At 40.9% G+C, this 15939-nt stretch overlaps 1 protein-coding gene across 1 annotated transcript in view; it reads right to left on the bottom strand.

Annotated features, from left to right (window-relative positions):
* Nucleotides 1–15939, bottom strand: part of KCNH8 (potassium voltage-gated channel subfamily H member 8) — a 501290-nt gene that overhangs the window by 31276 nt on the left and 454075 nt on the right. Inside the window, exons 14-15 of the mRNA XM_027549713.1 lie at nt 14075–14181; nt 11681–11757 (exon numbers count right to left, since the gene is read on the bottom strand). Of these exons, the coding sequence (XP_027405514.1) occupies nt 11681–11757; nt 14075–14181 (184 nt within the window). The remainder of the gene's footprint in view (nt 1–11680; nt 11758–14074; nt 14182–15939) is intronic.

Here is a 15939-nt window from a genome sequence, read left to right as displayed (position 1 = left end):
AATGGCAAACAGCGTTTCAATTACTGTGTATTTGTGCTCATTTCAAATGCTAGCAAGGTTATGCTCAAAATCCTTCAAGCTATGCTTCAGCAGTATGTGAACACAAGAACATCCAGATGTACAAGCTGGGGTTTTGAAGAGGTGGAGGAACCAGAGATCAAAATTCCCAACATACGTTGGATCAGGGAGAAAGAAAGGGAGTTCCATAAAAACCTACTTCTGCTTCATCTACTATGCTAAAGTCTTTCACTGTGTGGATCACAACAAATTGTGGAAAACTGTTAAAGTAATGGAAGTACCAGACCACCTTGTCTATCTCCTGAGAAACCTGTATGCAGGTCAAGAAACAACAGTTAGAACTGGACATGGAATAATTTATTAGTTCAAAATTGGGAGGGGAGTGCAAAAAGGCTGTTTATTGTCACCCTGCTTATTTAACTTCTATGCAGAGTACATCATGTGAAACATCAGACTGGATGAATCACGACCTGGAATCAAGATTGCCGGGAGAAATATCAATAACCTCAGATATGCAGATGACACCACTATAATGGCAGAAAGCAAAGTGGAACTAAAGAGCCTCTTGATGAGGGTGAAAGAGGAGAGTGAGAAAGTTGGCTTAAAATTCAACATTCAAAAAACTAAGATTATAGCATCTGGTCCCATCAATCTCTTCATGGCAAATAGATGGGGAAAAATGGAAACAGTGACAGGTTTTACTTTCTTGGGCTCCAAAATCACTGCAGCCATGAAATTAAAAGACACTTGCTTCTTGGAAGAAAAGTTATGACAAACCTAGACAGCTTATTAAAAAGCAGAGACATCATTTTGTCGAAAAAGGTGCATATAGTCAAAGCTATGGCTTTTCCAGTAGTCATGTGTGGACGTGAGAGTTGGACCACAAAAAAGACTGAGCACCAAATAATTGATGCTTTCAAACTGTGGTGTTGGAAAAGACTCCTGAGAGTTCCTTGGACTGCAAGGAGATCCAACCAGTCAATCCTAAAGAAAATCAACCTTGAATATTCATTGGAAGTACAAATGCTGAAGCTCCAATACTTCAGCCAACTGATGCTAAGAGCCAACTCATTGGAAAAGACTCTGATGCTGGGAAAGACCGAAGGCAAAATGAGAAGGGGCAACAGAGGATGAGATGGTTAGATAGCATCACCGACTCAAAGGACATGGATTTGAGCAAAGCCCGAGACATAGTGGAGGACAGAGGTACCTGACGTGCTACAGTCCATGGTGATGCGGGGTTAGACATGACTCAATAATTGAACAATAACAAATGAAAGGTAGAAACCACCACAGAAATCAGCTGGTGAAAACTTTACTTGAAATGAACTTTAAGCAGGTACAAAAGCAAAAATCAAGGATGTTTTGGGAGCATCACAAGGAGACCTGAAATAAGGACAGGAATAAATCTTGGTATGTAAAACGGGGCAAAACCAAACCCAGAATAGCATAAGCTAAAAGTGGTAGATAAAGATTTTGGATAACATCTGAAAGAGGCTTCTTCTTTAGCCCAGTGCTTTCCATTTTGTTCCAAGCTATACTAATGGGAGACAAAATGTTAATAGTTATTTTGTTGTTAGAGTGAGCCATAAGCAAATGCACTTCATCAATACAGGCTAAACTTCATAAATATAGGCTAAATAAGTTATTGATAATGTAGTTTCTTTACTGCAAGAATTCAGAGTCTTAGTATGCTAATGACTAGTGTGCATCTCTAAGAATATGAGTTAATTTTAAGTGAAATATACCAGATGTACTCAACCAAGGAGGAATTGTTCTCTAAGTTTTATTTTAAATCATCTGAAAAAGAACAAAAATGTTCAAGTATTATATATGCTTTTGGAATTATATAAAGTAAGTGAGGAACCTCCACTGCTTGGTCTATGTAATTCTGTTTTATTAGGCAACTATGATAAGTGTTTTGAACATATTTTAAAAATATTTCATAACATAAGAAGTCCACAGTAAGTGAAAACAAGCAGACAGGAGATTAATGGAAAATAGTAAGTAAAAAAAAAAGAGGTAAATCAAACTACATCTGTGCTCAGCCTCTCAGTCACACCCAGCTCTCTGTGACCCTGTGTGACCCCTTGCGACCCCATGTGACCCTGTGCACTGCAGCTCGCCAGGAGGCTCTGTCTATGGAACTTTACAGGCAGGAATACTGAAGTGGGTTGCCACTTCCTACGCCAGGGCATCCTTCCCGACCCAGGGATCCAACCTGCATCTCTTGGGTCTACCTGCACTGGCAGGTGGATTCTTCACCACTGAGCCACCTCGGAAGACAAAATCAAATTATATAAATAATATTAAATATGAATGAATTAAGCCATCTAATCAAAATGTAAATACTTATAGACTGAATAAAAATCAAGATTCATTTATAAGCTGTCAACACAAGACACACATTAGATTCAAAGATATAAGTAGATTGAAAGTAGATGGATGAAAAAATATCATATAAACAACAACCAGAAGAAAGCTGGAAAAGCTATATTAATGTCAGATAAAATATATTAACATTTTTTTATTAGAGATAAAGAAGAAATGTTTTGTGAGACAGGTGGTCAACTTTATAGGAAATTAAAAAATTATATATATATATATTTCTAATAACAGAGCATTAAACACATAAAGCAAAATCAGAATTGAAAGAAGAAATAGTCAGTAATAACAGTTGCAGATTACAGTATCTAACTTTTAATAATAAATAGAACAATTAGATCAATAAAGAAATGGAAAACTTGAACATACCAGACCTATAGTCATAGACCTAACAGATATCTATAGAATATTCACCCAATAACAGTATAATACACAGTCCTCTCAAGCACAAACAATATTCTCCAGGTAAGACCATATGCTATGTCATTAAAGAAACCTAAATATATTTAATAGGATTAAAATCATAGAAAGTGTCTTCTCCAGTTGGAATGAAATAAGAAATAACTAATAAAGAAAGAGAATTCTCAAGTACATGGACATTAAATCACATTACTAAATAACAAATAGTTCAAAAAATAAATCACAGGAGAAATTTAAAAATAATTTGATATAAAGGAAAATGAGAATATACTAAAGTTTATGGGATATAGTCAAGCAGTGCTTAGGGATAAATTTATAGTAATGCCTATCAAAAAAGAAAGATCTAACACCAACTACCACATTAAGGCCCTGGAAAAAGAACAAACTAAATTCAAAGAAAGCAGAAAGAAGGAAATAACAAGGATGAGAGCAAAAAACAATAAAAATAGAGAACAGAAATGAGGAAAAATGACCAAAAGCAAACAGAGCTTCATCTAGATAAAAAAGGAGATGACTGGAATTACTAAAATCAGGAGTGAAAGAGGAGACACTACCACCAACATTATAGAAATGAAAAGAATCATAAGGAACTACTTTGACCATCATAGGCCAACAAATTAGATAACTTAGGTGAATTAAACAAATTTTCGGACACAAAGTACCAAAACTAACTGAAGAAGGAGTAGAATATCTAAATGGAGATAGAAGTAAAGTGGTTGAACTAGTAATCAAAACATTCTCCACAAAGAAGAGTGCAGGATCAGATGGCTTCACTGGTGAATTATACCAAATCTTTAAGATTAACAGAAATTCTTCACGAATTCCATAAACATAGAAGAGGTGGGAATATTTCCCGACCTGTTCTGTGAGACCAATATTATTCTGACACAAAAACCAGACAAAGATATCACAGAAAAAAGAAAACTGCAGACAAATAATTTATGAGTATAGATGGCAAAAATTCTCAGCAAAATACTGGCAAATTGAATCCAGAAATAAGTAAAAGGGATTCTACACCATGGCTAGAGGGATTTATTTTAGGAATGCAAGGTTAGTTCAGCATCCCCAAACCATTAGTTAATGTAATATACCATTTCAGTAGCTGCTTCTGCTGCTGCTAAGTTGCTTCAGCCGTGTCCGACTCTGTGTGACCCCATAGACGGCAGCCCACCATGCTCCTCTGTCCCTGGGATTCTCCAAGCAAGAATATTGGAATGGGTTGCCATTTACTTCTTCAATGCATGCATGCATGCTAAATCACTTCAGTTGTGTCCGACTCTGTGCGACCCCGTAGACAGCAGCCCTCCAGGCAAGAACACTGGAGTGGGTTGCCATTTCCTTCTCCCCCATCTCAGTAGAATAAGGAACAAAACCAAACAAACACATTATCATCAAACAGATGCAAGAAAAAGCATTTGACAAAACTTAACAGTGTGATAAAGACACTCAAGAAATCAGGAACACAAAGGTGTTTCCTCAACATGAAAAAGGGAACTCATGAAAAACCAGCAGTTAACGTCATATTCAGTGGTGACGGACTGAAAGAGTTCCTTCCCAAGAGAAGGCACAGGCAGGGGTATTTCTTTCCATTTCTATTCAGTGTTGTACTGGAAGTTCTAGGCAAGGCAATTAGGGAAGAAAAGTTATTATAAGGTATTTAAATTGGGAAGGAAGAAATAAAAGCATCTCTATTTCTAGAAGGCAGGATCTTATATAAAATTTTTCCAAAAAGTTTACCCTCAAATTATTAGAACTATTTAAAAAGCTTGGTAAAGTTAGAGAATGCAAGATGAGCATGGAAAAATCAGGTGCGTTTCTGTGCACTATGAGTGAACAACCCAAAAATAAGTTAAGAAAACAATTTTACTAACAATAGCTTCAAAAATAATGGAACTCAGGAATACATTTAACCAAGGATATTTGTACACTAAGAACTACTGTTGAAAAATTAAAATACTGTTGAAAGAAATGTAAAAAGATATGGATCAATAGAATAGAATAGAGATTCCAGAAATAAACCCTAATATCAATGGAAGTGTCTCATAGGTGTGCTAAGATGGTTCAGTGGGGGAAAACTGTTTTTTTTTTACAAATGGTGATGTGATAACTGGACATCCACACAAAAAAAATTAAATAAAATTCAGCCCATTCATCAACCATGTGGAGAAAGAAATGGCAACCCACTCCAGTATTCTTGCCTGGAGAATCCCATGGACAGAGGAGCCTGGCGAGCTACAGTCCATGGGGTCAGAAAGAGTCAGACATGACTGAAGCGACTTACCACACACACACACCACACACACACAACCATATACAAAAATTAACTCAGGTTAAAGACCTAAATGTAAGAGCTCACACTATAAAACTCTTAGAAGAAAACAGAGGAATAAATCTTCATGACCCTGGAATAGGCAATGGTTTCTTAGACACTACCTTAAAATCACAGAAAAAAACAAAACAGACAAAATGGATATCACCAAAATTAATACTTTGTGCTTCATAGAAAAACGTTAAGAAAACGAAAGGACAACTTACAGAATGGGAGAAGAAAACTGTACATCATAACTTATTATCTAGAATATACAGAGAATACTCCCAACTCAATAATCAATAGACAAAGTAGTTTTAAAATGGGCAGAGGATATAAACTGACAGTTCTCCAAATACATGCAAATGGCCAGTAAGCACAGGAAAATATGCTCAGCATCAGCAGCTCTCAGGGAAAGGCAACTGAAAACCACGAGATGCCACCTCACGCACACAAGAATGGTCACAATAAAAGAAAATCAGATAAATAAAAGTTGTTGTGAGCAACTGGAGAGCTTGGAATCTTCATATGCTGCTAAGTGTGCAGTGCGTCTGCTGCTCTGGGGAAGTCTGGCGGCTGCTCAAATGTTCCACAGAGTTGCCAGCAATTCTTCCTTACTCAGGAGAAATTAAAACATGTGCACACAAAGTCAGAGAGCGAGAAAACTGTCGTATGTTAACGCATACATACGGGATCTAGAAAAACGGGCCGGAGGAACCTGTTTGCAGGCCAGGCGCAGAGACGCAGACGCAGAGGATGGACTCAGGGACACAGCGCGGGAGAGAGGGCGGGGCGCACCGAGAGGGAGCCGGAAGCGCGCAGGAGCACGTATGAGACGCGGCGGAGCACGTGTGAGACGCGGCGGAGCACGTGCTCGGCGGCCGGCGGGCAGCGGCTCTGCGCGGGGCGCTCAGCCCGGCGCTGTGGTGGGGGACGCGGGGAGATGGGCGTGGGAGGGAGCCCCGAGGGAGGGCATGTGTGACGACGTACAGCTGCTCATGTTGTACAGCGGAAACCAACGCAGCGTCGTAAAGCAACTATCCTCCAATGAAAAATAAAAAACAGAACAGCATACTCAGTGGACTACCCATCATACTGTGACGACCATCTGTACCTGGTTGAAATCACTCGGGGCGGTCAGAAATGAAATCCTTTCACACACATTTTTCTTTTAAAGTCCACACAAAACTTTTTCTGAGTGTCTTATGAATGCTCATAGTGGCATTATTCTTATTGCCAAAGAGTGGGTGCACCGCAAACGCCCATCTAGCAATGAATGAATAAATAAAATGTGGAATAGCTATATAATGAAACCTATTATTTGGCAAGAAAAAGGAATGAAGTACTGGCATGCCACAATGTGAGATGAAACAGCAAAAACATGCTCAATGAAAAGAGCCAGTCACAAGGGGCCATAGTGCATGATTCCATTTACATGAAATGTCCAGAGCAGGCGAGTGTACAGGCGCGGAGTGTGCATCAGCGGCTGCATGGGGCTGAGGGGTGGGGAGCCACTGGTGTTGGCTGTGTGGGCAAACTTCCTTTGTGGGTTAACGAAATGTTCGAAAATTTATTATGGTGATGCATGCACGAGTCTAGGAATATACTAAAAGGTCTTGTGTTTTACACTCTACTTAGTTAATTAGGCCCCACTGCACAGCATGCAGGATCTCAGTTCCCCAGCCAGGGACTAACCTGTGCGCCCTGCAGGGGAAGCCTGGCCTGCCACGGACGTCTTAGGTTGTAACTTTAAATGGATGAATTCTACGACATGTTAATCATATCTCAATCAAGTTGTTTCAAACCTGGAGTTAATAAAAAGTACGAGAAGCCAGACTTCTGTCTCAAAAAAGTCAATATAAATTGTTGTTTCTACAAAGCTCACTTTTATTGTTTCAGTTCAGTTGCTCAGTTGTGTTTAACTATTTGCAGCCCCATGGACTGCAGCATGCTAGGCCTCTCTGTCCATCACCAACTCCCAGAGTTCACCCAAACCCATGTCCATTGAGTCGGTGATGCCATCCAACCATCTCATGCTGTGTCGTCCCCTTCTCCTCCCACCTTCAATCTTTCCCAGCATCAGGGTCTTTTCCAATGAGTCGTTTCTTCACATCAGGTGACCAAGGTACTGGAGTTTCAGCTTCAACATCAGTCCTTCCAATGAACACCCAGAACTGATCTCCTTTAGAATGGACTGGTTGGATCTCCTTGCAGTCCAAGGGACTCTCAAGAGTTTTCTCCAACACCACAGTTCGAAAGCATCAATTCTTCGGCACTCAGCGTTCTTTATGGTCCAACTCTCACATCCATACTTGACTACTGGAAAAACCACAGCTTTGACTAGATGGACCTTTGTTGGCAAAGTAATGTCTCTGCTTTTTAATACGCTGTCTAGGTTGGTCATAGCTTTTCTTCCAAGGAGCAAGTATCTTTTAATTTCATGGCTGCCGTCACCATCTGCAGTGATTTTGGAGCCCCCACCCCAAATACAGTTTCTTTTGTTTAGGCATGTATATATTTCATTCTTCTTAATTTAGTTAAAGCTCAAGTTGCCTTAAAACGGCCCAATATTAACTGACTCCTTTATGTACCTACAAGAAAAATACTAAATGTGGTGAGTAGAGCATTCTAGCCCAGCTGCACTCTGCTAAGGATGATTTAACAAGTCACCACATTTTCTCACTTTGCAAACGAAGGTTGGACCATGGTCATCTTTCTGTTAGGTTTGGCAGGTTGCTTTCTGCCTAGTTTTATCATCATTTTGCTGTTTATATGTTTAGTGTAGTGGTCAAGCATTACTAACTGGCATATTGGCTCTCTCTGCCCTTTAATCTGTAAGTGTTACAGAGTAAGTGTTCTTTACAGTAAATCAGTGACACCATTACTTCAAACTGTTTTAGCTAAAGTGAGATGCATTGAAATGTCATTTGTTTCCCTATCATTTTCGATACTAACTTGATAGTGAGCACCTTCATAGCGAAAGGAAATCCCAGGTGAAAGCAGTAATTTTCATAATGAGGTATGTTTCCCTTAATTCATTTCATTTTATTCCATCAGCATTGATGAATTCTATCAGTCTGCATAGGGCACTGTTGGGTAGCAGGGGCGTGGAGTCTAACTTGAGTCACATTTGTTGACTAGAAGCATGTCCTTGCACGAGGGAAGAATGATCATTTGACCATTTGTTAAAGGAAGACACTGTGTTTGGTGCTTTACATAGAGTCTGAAGTCTTTACAACACTCCTCTGTGACAGATTGTATTATTAATATTTAATAGACGGCAGAGCTCAATGTAGGGAAGGTGAACACTTTGCTGAGGTCACGGAGCTAGTTCATGAATAGGGATCTAGAGGCCGTTCTCGCTCCAAACTTTCTCCCTTTCTCTCTGTTGTGTGTGATGCGTTACTCCTGCTGGGTGGGCACACAGCTTCTGTTGGTAGGCCCGGCCGTGGGGTCTTTCTGGGTCACCCAGATTTCAGAGACGAGGAAGCCCTCTGAGCCTGACCTACAAACCCTTTCAGAAGCAGAGCATTCGACTGACATGGCCCCTGCCTCCCGCCACGGTGTTTTGCTGTTATTTTCAAACAGTTTCCTTGGCATGTCACCATTGCACTGCTGCAAAGCAATGGCAGTGTCTTCAAAAGCCTTCTGACATCAGCAGCTGTCCTACACCTCCTGAGCTCTCTAGACGGTTCTGTGAATGTAGGTTATTAGCAACAGCTTTCCTTTCCTTATTTTAGTGCTGTCTTTAGTCAGTTGATTATGAACTCTACACATCAATGAACAATTTCTTTATATCTGAAATGTTTGAGCAAATATCAGAATGGGGATCACACGGTGCCCTCTGGGTTACATGGTGTCAAATATGCCTCACCTGGATTAAGGGGGTCCCCTTTGGGCTGCAGAGTTATTGCCATGCAGTGCCTCCTGCCACTTATTATAATTCTTCTCCTGCTTACTCCTAACCAAAAGAATAGAATGAAGAAAGAATAGAGCAATCGAATGATCACATATGTGAGTAGCAAGAAGTAGGTGAAACGGAAAAATTAGTCTTGGCCTTTGAAAGACAGAATTTTTTTTTTTGGGGGGGATATATAAACATTACTTTGTAGAAACTATAGGGAAAAGACAAGTAGGTGGTTAAAAGTGGGTAATTTTACAGCTTGAAGTCAGTTCGTATTTTAATCCTGTCTGTCTTAGTGAGTTCTAATGCACTACCGAAAGGATCAAGACCATGTACAAATTAAATTACGTGTGAAAAATAAGGTCTGTTTTACTTACGCTTCAACTATGAAGAAATCAGATATTTTCAACTAAGGAAAAACTAATTCTTTAGGGAAGGAATAATCAGACCACTGACACTTATCTTGCCCTTTTTACTTCAATATATGACAAGATAACACAATTTATGTCATTTCACTAGAAAAGCAGTCATGAATGCAGAATCACACAGGGGAAATATTTTGTTTTCCAAATGGTTATCTGTTTTAATGCATCTATCACTGACTCACATTCTGAAAGGAAAGGCATATAGTGTATGGATTTTCAGCTGTAACTTGGCAAAACAACATTCCAAAAGGTGAAGATACACATTTTTTTCCCCAAACTAATCACTAACTTCTGTAGCTGAGCTAAGATATTAGTCAATCCATTCTTACAGCCACTAGATAATCTCCTCAAATGTGAGGGAAAATAATTCAGATGGGTGATTTTATCTGATGACAGTATCTTAAAGGAAATTGTTTCATAAAAAGCTGATGTCCAAACAAACAAAAAACCCCACCAATCAAAAAAACTCCACAAAAATAAAGTGCTCTTAAACCACACACACACACGCACGCATGCACACACACACACACACACACACACACACACACGCACACACACACATACAAAGTTGACATCCAGGTCTCCAACAGAGTGTAGTTTGTTTTGTTCTGGTCTTTCAGTGTATTTTCAGTAAGAGGTTTTTGGGTGCTCCCGCATACAGACAAGCCCTTCCAGTTAAAGGAATTCCAATCCAGTCAGTGTTTCTGTCCCTAACTTGCTAGTCTGCACTTTGGCCTCTTACTTCCTGTTGGCAACAATCTGACCTCCAGAGAGTGCAGACTCAGGAGAGAGGGCAGTGAGCTGATGGAGCACAGGGGAGCAGAAACCTCTGCATGCTATGACAAGATGCCCAGTTTTCCATTGTTACAGAAAACTGGAAACCAGTTATGTTTATATGATTTCACTTTTCTCAGATCTCACCAACATCATCAGTTGGCTGTGTTTTCTGCCAGGATCTCATCAGAGAATCTACCACTTCAGCCCTGTTACCCCGTCTGTGCCTGCTCAGGGTATTTGACCCAGGTCTACCCTGAAGGTCGTCACAGACAGTTGGGTCTTCCTGCATTTTCCTGTTGGAAGGGTCTTTCTAGTCTCTCCTGCAGGAAGCCTGCAGGTAATCCCTCAGAAGCCACCTTTTCTCTTGTCTCATGGAAGAACAGTTCCGAGTTGCCCCACATAAGCTCTCAGCGCCCCCACCCCAGCAGAATGGAGCCCCAGCCGCCTACAGAGTCAATCGTCTCCTTAACACCCCTGATTCGCTTGCCTTCCTTTCTTTCCTGTCTGATTCCTCTGCTCCTTCCTCTTGCTTCCCAGACCACCTCCCAGAGAAAGTATTTGCATGCGAATCATTGTCTCAAAATCTTTTTTCATAAAGTTAATTATATTGGGGGGCACCCAAATGAAGACAGTGAAATTACCTTCTCTTTTTGTATGAAATATCCAGAAAAGACAAACTTATAGAAACAGAAAGTAGACAAGTGGTTGCCCAGGACTAGATATGGGAACATGAATTAATCATGAATGGGTGTGGGAGATCTTGTTAGGTTGATAAAAAATATTCTAAAACTCACATGGGCATGGCTGAATCACTCAATAAAGCTACTAAAAATTATTAAATTGTACTCATTTCAAATGAGTGCATTTCATAACATGTACAATATACCTCAATAAAATTGTTTTTTAAATTACCTTATTTTATACAAAGAGATGGTAAGATCTGGAGAGCTAAACTGCTCTAAGTTATAAAGCAAATGCAGACTAGAGAAAAGAACAGTTTCAGGCCATTGGACTACTCTGATTCATTACTTTTGATTCATCTCTGGATGAATGATCTTGCTTTAACTCATTAAAAATTAAAGTATATAAAAAAAGTGAAGAAGCACCAATGAAACCAAATATCAATACATTTATGACATTAATTAGAGAATTAGCACTTAATGCTTCCTGTATGTTAAATGATCTAGCTAGATGATCTCACTTAACTTCCCAAATGGGCCACAAGGCAGGTGTAACTGCGATCTCCTGGTTACACATGGCAAGGCAGAGCTTGAGAGAAGGTAAGCGACCGATACTCACATCAGGTTGAGTGGAACTCATCCACACTTGTCACCAGCAGCCACAGCGTGGATTTGTCATGACTCTGTTACTGCTTCTGCTGGTGACTGGGATTTCTAGCCCCTCACCACTCCAGCCTGGCCAGAGAAAGACAAAGCTCCGTACCTCACTGTTGAGTTTGTTTATCTGCTGCTTGGTCTCCTCCGCTTTGATAAAGAGGACAGCAGCTCCAATCTCTGGGTCTGGAAAGTGACACACACAGAGAATGAGTCCTTTAGGAAGACACCTCCTATGTGAGGACCGGGGCAACTGGAACGGGGAAGGAGCTAACCTTTAGGAGGGAAGGGAGCTAACCGTTAGGAAGGGAGCTAACCAAGCGGCCTTTCCCGAGACGCGCACCCCGTCAGTTCTGTCTCCCTAGTACGCCTCTGGACGGCACCGGATGGACGCTTGGAACTGGGCATGCAGCATGGCGATGCCTCTGGACGGCACCGGATGGACGCTTGGAACCGGGCACGCAGCATGGCGGGCCTGTGGCCACACTCACTGGCTGTGTCCGTGGCCAGCTGCCCCGTCTCCTCAACGCTGTCACTACCGTGAGGCCCAGCGGCACCCCTTCTCTTCTTTGCTGCTTGCCAAAAACTATCCCGCAGCCAGCATCCTCCAAGCCTCGGAAAGGAGCGTTCTTTCCCTCCTCTCTTTTCTTTCCTGGGTCCATGGGAGCATCTTCTTCGCACCTCTATTAAAGGTGCTCCTCTCCACTGCACATTTCTGTCTCCTCCGTGCAGGGAAAGGTAATCTCCCCCACTCCCTGGTTCTCTCATCGCCACCTTTTCTCCACCGTACTTTTACAAATCTATTCACATTTGTTAGGAGCAGAAGCACAGACGGGTCACTGCTGGCTAGAGTGGAAAGGATTTGGTATACACAGACATCTATAGCTGTACTATCTGTCAGTATAAATATTATGATATGACTATCTTAATACCCTAATTCTGGTCAACTAAGCATAGAGAGTTTGTTTGTGGGAGGAAAGAAAGTTGTTCAGAACAATCTGAAGTGGCAGAGTGGTAACAGCTCCTTTTACAGAGATATTTGCAAAGTTAATCTCTTCATTCAGTGACTAATATGAGATCACTTGCAGCAGGCTAGACCTCCTTTAGAGGTGAAGTGAAGTGAAAGTCACTCAGTCGTGTCTGACTCTTTGCAACCCATGGACTATACAGTCTGTGGACTTCTCCAGGCCAGAACACTGGAGTGGGTAGCCCATCCCTTCTCCAGGGGATCTTCCCAACCCAGGAATCGAACCGGGGTCTCCTGCACTGCAGGTGGATTCTTTACCAACTGAGCTATCAGGCAAGCTCCCCTTTAGAGGAGACAGAAATAAAGAAAATACATTGACTCTCATGGAGCTTTGGGTCTAGCAGAGAAAAGAGACATTCAAAAAGCTATTATGCAATAGGGTTGAAGTTCATACTAAAGGCAGTGGGAGTCCATCGCAGGATTTTAAGCATAGGAATAAAAAAAGAAGAATAGATCTGTATTTTTTTTAAACAGTCCACTCTATGGAGGACAGAGTGAAAGCATCTTTGGTAGCAAAGCAGGCAAGAGGTGAATGAGGCAAGGAAAGGGTAGTGCAGAAAGGACAGAACGTCTCAGACAGAAATGAGAGACACGTCGGGGCAGAGTCAAGAGTGCCTCTTGCTTGAACGGATGAGTGTCAGGGTGAGCGCTGGGAAAAGGAGAGGAGGAGGGTGGAAGGTGGTGGGACCAGGGCTGGCAGGTGGGCGGTCACCGTGGCATTCTGTGACCCAACAAGGAGAACTCCCAGGGGGACCCACCGCCAGCTTCCATAGCAAAGGCTCACACCTGTTTGACCAGACCTATAACTTCTGTGCCTCTTGCTCCAAGCAGAGTGGTATCAGCACGTGAAAGTCCGTTACTTGAATGCATGAGAACTGCTGACTGCCATCCGCATTCCTCTCCTCCATCCCTACCCACCATCGTCCCACCAGGGGTCTCATCCGCCCATCTCCCCAGGAGATGATGGGTGCTCGGAGGAGGTGCTGACTGGGACAGAAGACTGGCATTCTACCAAACGGAGACACACCCCCCAGAACTGCACATTCAGAAGTCTTTCTTGTGCTGGGCTTTGTCCGTGGAAGGACTTGCTCATTAGCAGGAGATCCTGACACCAGGACATCAGAGCCAGGTGGGAAGGGGAGGAGGGAGCTGGCAAAAGTCTGTCGGCCTTACACCCCGTGACTGTCTGGGGTTGCCTGTGTTCAGGAGGTTGGACCACAAAGAAGGCTGAGGGCCAAAGGACTGATGCTTTCAAGTCTTGGTGCTGGAAAAGACTCTGGAAAGCCTTGGACTGCAAGGAGATCCAACCAGTCCATCCTAAGGGAAATCCTAAGGGAAATCAGCCCTGAATATTCATGGGAAGAACTGATGCTGAAGCTGAAGCTTCAATACTTTGGCCACCTGATGTGAAGAGCCAAATATTACAAATTACAAAGAAATGTCACTCCTTGAGAGAAGACTAAATATAGAGCTTACCTCCAGGAGGAGGAGAAATTCTGGGCTCCGGTCTGACTCGGTCAGAGCCAAAGTCAAAAGTCTGGCTTTCTTCACTGCTGTTTCCATCTTCAATTCCATCAACAATCCTGTTCAAGATAATGAGGATTGGCTAGTTGTGCATTTATGTTCATGGGTCACAGTTACTTCTAGAAGAATTAAAAAATCTTGTGTTAAGTTTCTAAATTCTAGACACTCTAGAGCTGTGCTAACCCACGTGGTAGCCATTAGCCTTATCCAGTCACTGAGCGCCTGAAATGTGAAAGTGAGATGCGCTGTAAGTGTGAAACACACACGCGATTTTGAAGATTTTAGTAAAAATGTTATGTTATTTAACTAGTAATTTTTTATACTGTTTACATTTGAAATGCTAATAGTTGAGGCATCTCAAATCAAATAAACCATGTCATTAAATTATTATTAAATAATTTCATGTGTGCACATGTGTGTTTACTTTTCAAGGACGCGGCTACTGGAATGTTTAGAAATACCTGTGTGTCTCACGATTTTATCTCATGTCATATTTCTGTTGAACAGCAATTCTATAGATTTTAGATTCTTATTCATTCTCAGATTCAAAACCTTAGCTACAGAAGTCCTCTTATCTAAATTCATATTAATTCACTGTTCTATCCAGAATTAAAGAGTTTCAACCTAATGGTAACTTTACTCTAGACTTAGATGAAACTCCGAAGTGACAGCTGAAGAATTGTATTTAAATGACTACCAGGACTCTAGTAATCTTCTTTCCTTGGTGAATATCTAACCCACTCATAATTTTTTAAAAAGATGAATTTATTGTAGAAAATGTAAACATACAATCAAAATATCAAAAGAAAAATCATCTGTCATGCCCTACTACCTCTAACATTTTGCCATGTTCTCAAAATCTTTCTCCGTATATAAAATAAAACATTTTTTTTTATAAGTGTAGAATCAGTTGTACACGAACCTTTATTTTCCAGGTCTGATACATTTCCCCCCTATTTAAAATTTATTATTTTTTCATGTTAGAGAAACTTTAGGAAGAACAGTTAAGCTGAGTTTTCAAATTACCATCTCCAGCTGAATTCCCCACACTTAATATCCATCTACTTTTCACTAAGCCTGCTTTGCTTATTTTTTCCTTACTATTTTCTCTAAATGGATAAATTGTATTCTTCAAGAGAGTAACCCATATATATCAGAAAGAGCTCTTGCCTTATAAACAGAAACCGACTTTGAATCTATATTTCAGAACTCAAATTTCTGAAATTTTAGGCAAACTATTTAACCTTCAAAATACACCTCTTATAAGTTTATAGCCGAGGTAATATGAACTACTTTATAAGATTCCTGAAAAGACTGACCATAAAAGTAAATGAAAAATTACCCAGCTGAGTATCTGGGAATAGAAGTCATTCAGTATGTTTTTTTCTTACGTCTGTTTTTTAATTAGCTGCTCTGCTCCACACTACCCCTTTCACATTTTCTGAGTCAGGAATTTTTACTGTCTCAATCATCTTTAGTGGATCCTAAAGTGAATGTTTTAAATTAAAAATAGAACCATCCCATATTACCTACTGAAGAGGCTGGAAGTAAAACCAAGCTTCGGTTATCCACAGCAATGAAGGAAGTACTGTGGGAAGTGAAGACCAGCTCTTCATGTTATCATTTCCACTGACTGCCCTGTGAAACTTTTGGTAAAGTTTCAGATATTGAGGGATACTGATATAAACTTCATTTCCTCTCTTTCATTTTTATTAGAAATTTATAATCTATAGAATTACAATGTAGAAATATACATCTATAAAAGTGTGTGCACAGCTGGGGCTTCCCAGGCGGCTCACTGGCGGATTGGCTCAATC

The sequence above is a fragment of the Bos indicus x Bos taurus genome, chromosome 1 (genome assembly GCF_003369695.1).
Source record: "Bos indicus x Bos taurus breed Angus x Brahman F1 hybrid chromosome 1, Bos_hybrid_MaternalHap_v2.0, whole genome shotgun sequence".
In the NCBI taxonomy this organism is placed as follows: domain Eukaryota; kingdom Metazoa; phylum Chordata; class Mammalia; order Artiodactyla; family Bovidae; genus Bos; species Bos indicus x Bos taurus.
Note: the sequence above shows the minus strand (reverse complement) of the source record. Positions and strands in the feature narration are given on the sequence as shown.